At 44.9% G+C, this 5000-nt stretch overlaps 1 protein-coding gene across 1 annotated transcript in view; it reads right to left on the bottom strand.

Annotated features, from left to right (window-relative positions):
• The window catches only part of camk1a (calcium/calmodulin-dependent protein kinase Ia), a gene marked incomplete at its 3' end in the record, with an annotated part of 20300 nt that overhangs the window by 5344 nt on the left and 9956 nt on the right, over positions 1 to 5000 (bottom strand). Inside the window, exon 2 of the mRNA XM_080545483.1 lies at positions 2578 to 2709. Within this exon, the coding sequence (XP_080401609.1) occupies positions 2578 to 2709 (132 nt within the window). The remainder of the gene's footprint in view (positions 1 to 2577; positions 2710 to 5000) is intronic.

Below are 5000 nucleotides of genomic sequence, written 5' to 3' on the forward strand. Positions count from 1 at the left end.
CAAGTGTTGCCAAAGCACAATCACAGATATGACGAACAACAACATAACAACATAATATCAATGACATGAAAAAATAAATATAAATAATATAAATAAAATAAAATAAAGCAGGTGGTGCAGAGAATAAAACATGGCATACTGTATGTATGTCCTACTGGTTGTCCCTTTTCTTGTGACAGGAATTGACATATTTTGCAGCCAAAACTGCACATTCTTTCTGTTCCCCCAGAAGGGCTGGTAATCTTTCCCTTTCTGTCATATTTCGGAATTCTGGGAAATTTGTTTCAAATTTTGGGAAGAACTCCTCTCTAATATTTGTGTAGTTTTTACATTGTGTTAAAAAGTGTAGCCTCTCCTCTCTGGGCAGCCAGGTTTGTCTGTGTCTGCCCTTCTCTATTGCCAGACTATGATCGCTCAGTCTGTACATTGTCAAAGTCTTTCTCAGGTTTTTATCAGTTACTGTGGTTAGGTAGTCTGCCACAGTATACTGTCTGTTTAGAGCCAAATATGTTTCTAGTTTGTGTTGTGATTGTGTGAGTTCGTTCCAATATGTGATGTATTTATCTTTTTCTTTAGTTATAATTTGGTTAGGTCTAATCTTCTGAGTGATAGTGTAGCTGCACTGAGGCTGTCTGGGGTTTGTGATGTCAGAAGGTGAGAGGTCAGCTAGTTTCAGAACCAGCTGACTGAGGGGGCTCCTTTGGATGTTCAACTCTTGGCAGGCAAGGGCTTTATAATGGTAACAGGCAGGGTCACTCTTTTTAATATGGCTCCAGAATTTAATAGATCTTTTCTGTATATTTAGCAGTAAAGGATATTGGCCTAATTCAGCCCTGCATGCAGAGTTTGGGCATTTTCTTTGTACCCTGATAATAGTTTTGCAGAACTCTGCATGCAGGATCTCAACTGGGTTTTTGTCCCATTTTGCCCAATCACTTTGTAATAAGGGACCCCATACCTCACTGCCATACAATGCAATTGATTCTATAACTGATTTAAATATTTTGAGCCATGTCTTCTCTCTCTCTCTCTCTCTCTCTCTCTCTCTCTCTCTCTCTCTCTCTCTCTCTCTCTTCTCCTCTCTCTCTCTCTCTCTCTCTCTCTCTCTCTCTCTCTCTGTGTCTCTCTCTCTCTCTATGTCTCTCTCTGTGTCTCTCTCTCCTCTCTCTCTCTGTGTCTCTCTTCCTCCTCTTCCTTCGCCACACTGCTGCAGGGAACTCCACGCCATCTCTCCGCCTCTGTGTGTGCTGTTGCCCTGGCAACAGGGACACTAAAAATAGGACTTCTATCTTCTTTACTCGCTGACATTTCCGGTGCACAATTCCTACTGTTTCTGCTGATACATACGCCAATGCATTCACTCACCAATCCTACTGACCCCCTGTACATTATAAACCACTGAGTCAGTTATACGCCCTTCATTAGGGCTGGGCAGTAGAACGGTTGAAAAGGCCCACGGTATGCCAACGCTTTTCGATGCCATCATAACATTTCTGCTCCTTCAAACTGCCAAATGAAGCACTGTTTGTTTGTCCATTCACCATGTGTAACAGTGCCTCTGCCGGTGTGGTCAGAGGAAGTATTACAATCATTTCAGGAGTGGAACTTTTGTGGTGTTGCACTTTACCTCTTCTATCTAAGGTTAGAGAAGGAGAACCACTAGCGCTAATGCCACTGCTGCTATAGGTAGCATATTTGCCAGATTTGCATGAAGAAGATGACATCCAGAGATACACTAATGGGAACTAATCTACACCCGTACCTCAAACTGAAACAGCCATTGACACACTAGCAGCTGCAGGATGGGATATCTGTCTGGATCAAGTGCTGCTGTCATACGGTACAGCCACACCACCTCACCACATAAATAATTACCTTTTTTAATGTAGATGAAATATATGGAGCAAAGATGCAAGCCCCACACAACGTTGTTTCACAAATATATATATATGTACTGTATATGTGTATGTGTATATATTATATATATATATATATATATATATATATATATATATATATATATATATATTTGAGGACGGTATAAAGGTATAAAGACAGCATAACAGTAACATACCACACAACCCTACCCTTCATATTCCAATAGAAATGCTCTCAGTCCTATACATTCCCCTGACTGATCAATGATCATGTGTATTATTTCAAATGACATTCACATTTACATTTTATACATTTAGCAGGCGCCTTTATCCAAAGCGACTTACAACAAATACATGTGTTAGTTCACAGGTCAGTGAATCATCTGTCCATCAGTCAGGGCAAGAACACGTCATCTATGCTATGAGCAGGAGCCAGTTACAATGCCAGAAGAACAAAAAAATAGTTTTTTTCCCTTTCTCATCTCTAAAATATTTAGTCAAATGATAGTGTGTCAGTGTACACAGGGGAAGTGGGGAGGAGGAGGTCTGTAGAAGGGACGGTTACTGGAAGATGGAGCCATTTTGTAGGCTGTACTATATAAACATAAATACTACATACTGTATTTCTATAAGACTAAAGAATACAGTGACCACATCCTCCTCATCATAGGGCAGGTAGATAGATAGTAGGTGTACTCACCTGTGCAGCACAGCGATTTCATTCTCAATGTTGTTCTCTTTGCCCTCCAGAGCTTTCTTGGGGATGCACTTGATGGCGACTAGTCTCTGGGTCCTCTTCTCCTCCGCTAGGACCACCTCTGAGAAGGCGCCTCTGGAACACAGGAACACGTTTAGAACACACACGTTTAGAACACACACGTTTAGAACACACGTTTAGAAGGTTTATTTTAAACACGACACGCTTGCAAAACAACCTATGCCAATTCAAATACATCAGCCAATACAAACGCACACTTACAACCACCAATGGGAGAAACGTGTCAGTGTAAATGAAAAGTATGCTAGTGTGTATTTTGAGATCTTTTTCGTTTTTGCTTAATACCAGATTGCTATGCAGGTGAAATTAGTTATTAATAGCAGTGTGTGTGTGTGTGTGTGTGTGTGTGTGTGTGTGTGTGTGTGTGTGGTGTGGTGTGTGTGTGTGTGTGTGTGTGTGTGTGTGTGTGTGTGTGTGTGTGTGTGTCAGCCCTCTATCTACAAGATCTAAATATAGTAGGGGGATAAGATAAAGGATACTACCGATTTTTCTTTAGGTTGCATAACAGCTTTTAAGGTGTGTGTGTGTGTGTGTGTGTGTGTGTGTGTGTGTGTGTGCGCGTGTGCGTGTGTGTGTTCACCCAACCATAGGAAGTGTGAGAGTGGTTTATAGATGAATAATTCACAATAGTGCCATCGTGCCTCTAAAGCTTTTTTTTACGGAAGTCGGCAAGAAAACCAATACAGGAGAAGTTGTCTAAAATAGCAGCAGCTGGCAGAAGAATATGTTTATACAAACATTGTGTTACTGGTAGCTGTGTGTGTTAGCTGTGTGTGTGTGTGTGTGTGTGTGTGTGTGTGTGTGTAGCTGTGTGTGTGTGTTACTGGTAGCTGTGTGTGTTAGCTGTCTTGGGTTAAAAATGTGGCCTACAAACTTGTTGAATTTGCACTGGGAGGAGTTTCAACACCTCTCCAGCTATTAAACCTAGGAGGTGCCATAGTGTCGTCCGTTTGGACTAAGAGAGTGGAGACATCTTTTATCTAGCCTGAGTAAGTGAATTGATTCTTGTTTAAACCATTGTGTTACTGGTAGCTGTGTGTGTTAGCTGTTTTGGGTTAAAACTGTGTGCTAGTTTCTAGTGAAACCACTTGTGTTTGAAGCCTAATAGTCGTAGGAGGAGTCCTCTCTCTCCAGCTCCTAGGTCAGGAGTGTCTTATGCCGCTTCTCCACTACCGTCCCGTACCGTACCAGAACCCGTGCTCCCGGTTTGTTTTGCTTTCTCCACTGCCAACTGGGCCGTACCGGGCCGTAGTACCCGTACTGGTTTTAGCTACCCTTCCTGACTCGAAAGGTACCACCCGTACTTCACTTATTAAAGTGAAGTGCTCTTATGACGCTTTACTCCTCCTACTGTCCCGACTCGCTCCAGGTCTGTTGTGTATGATGGAGAAGCGTTTCTGAAAATACGGTACGGTACAACCCCACACCTCAGTGGTGGGAGACACTTTGATGTCATTTGAATCGCAGACTGCCCCTTTAGGTGGAGGGACTGACCCAAGTTCAGCGTCAAGGTGCGACATCACCCTACTAGCTGTGTCTCTATTTGCTGTCGAAAGCTACGCTGTCATCCCATTGTGTCTGGGCCAGGCCCTAAAAGTGGAATAAACAAAGTGTCCTGTTCTTTCCCGATCCCCCATTCAGATCTTTACCAATTCAACGTCTATTTTGGATCACAATGGGAATTTGAAACTGATCAATAATAGATACATAGATAGCTACATGAAGTGGTGGTTGTTATTGTGGCAGGGGCCGTGGCTAGGGAAGTGTGTTATGTGTTGGTGACGATTAGCAAACACAGTGTGGGTGTTTATCCTACAGCCTCTACACACAGGAGACGGAGTGAGGGAGGCAGGGTGAGGGAGGCAGGGTGAGGGAGAGAGGGTGAGGGGAGGCAGGGTGAGGGAGAGAGGGTGAGGGAGAGAGGGTGAGGGAGGCAGGGTGAGGGAGACAGGGTGAGGGAAGCAGGGTGAGGGAGAGAGGGTGAGGGAGAGAGGGTGAGGGAGAGAGGGTGAGGGAGAGAGGGTGAGGGAGAGAGGGTGAGGGAGGCAGGGTGAGGGAGAGAGGGTGAGGGAGAGAGGGTGAGGGAGAGAGGGTGAGGGAGAGAGGATGAGGGAGGCAGGGTGAGGGAGAGAGGGTGAGGGAGAGAGGGTGAGGGAGGCAGGGTGAGGGAGAGAGGGTGAGGGAGAGAGGGTGAGGGAGGCAGGGTGAGGGAGACAGGGTGAGGGAAGCAGGGTGAGGGAGAGAGGGTGAGGGAGAGAGGGTGAGGGAGAGAGGGTGAGGGAGAGAGGGTGAGGGAGAGAGGGTGAGGGAGGCAGGGTGAGGGAGAGGGTGAGGGAGAGAGGGTG

Source organism: Nansenia antarctica (assembly GCF_963989245.1).
Source record: "Nansenia antarctica genome assembly, chromosome: 15".
Classification (NCBI taxonomy): domain Eukaryota; kingdom Metazoa; phylum Chordata; class Actinopteri; order Argentiniformes; family Microstomatidae; genus Nansenia; species Nansenia antarctica.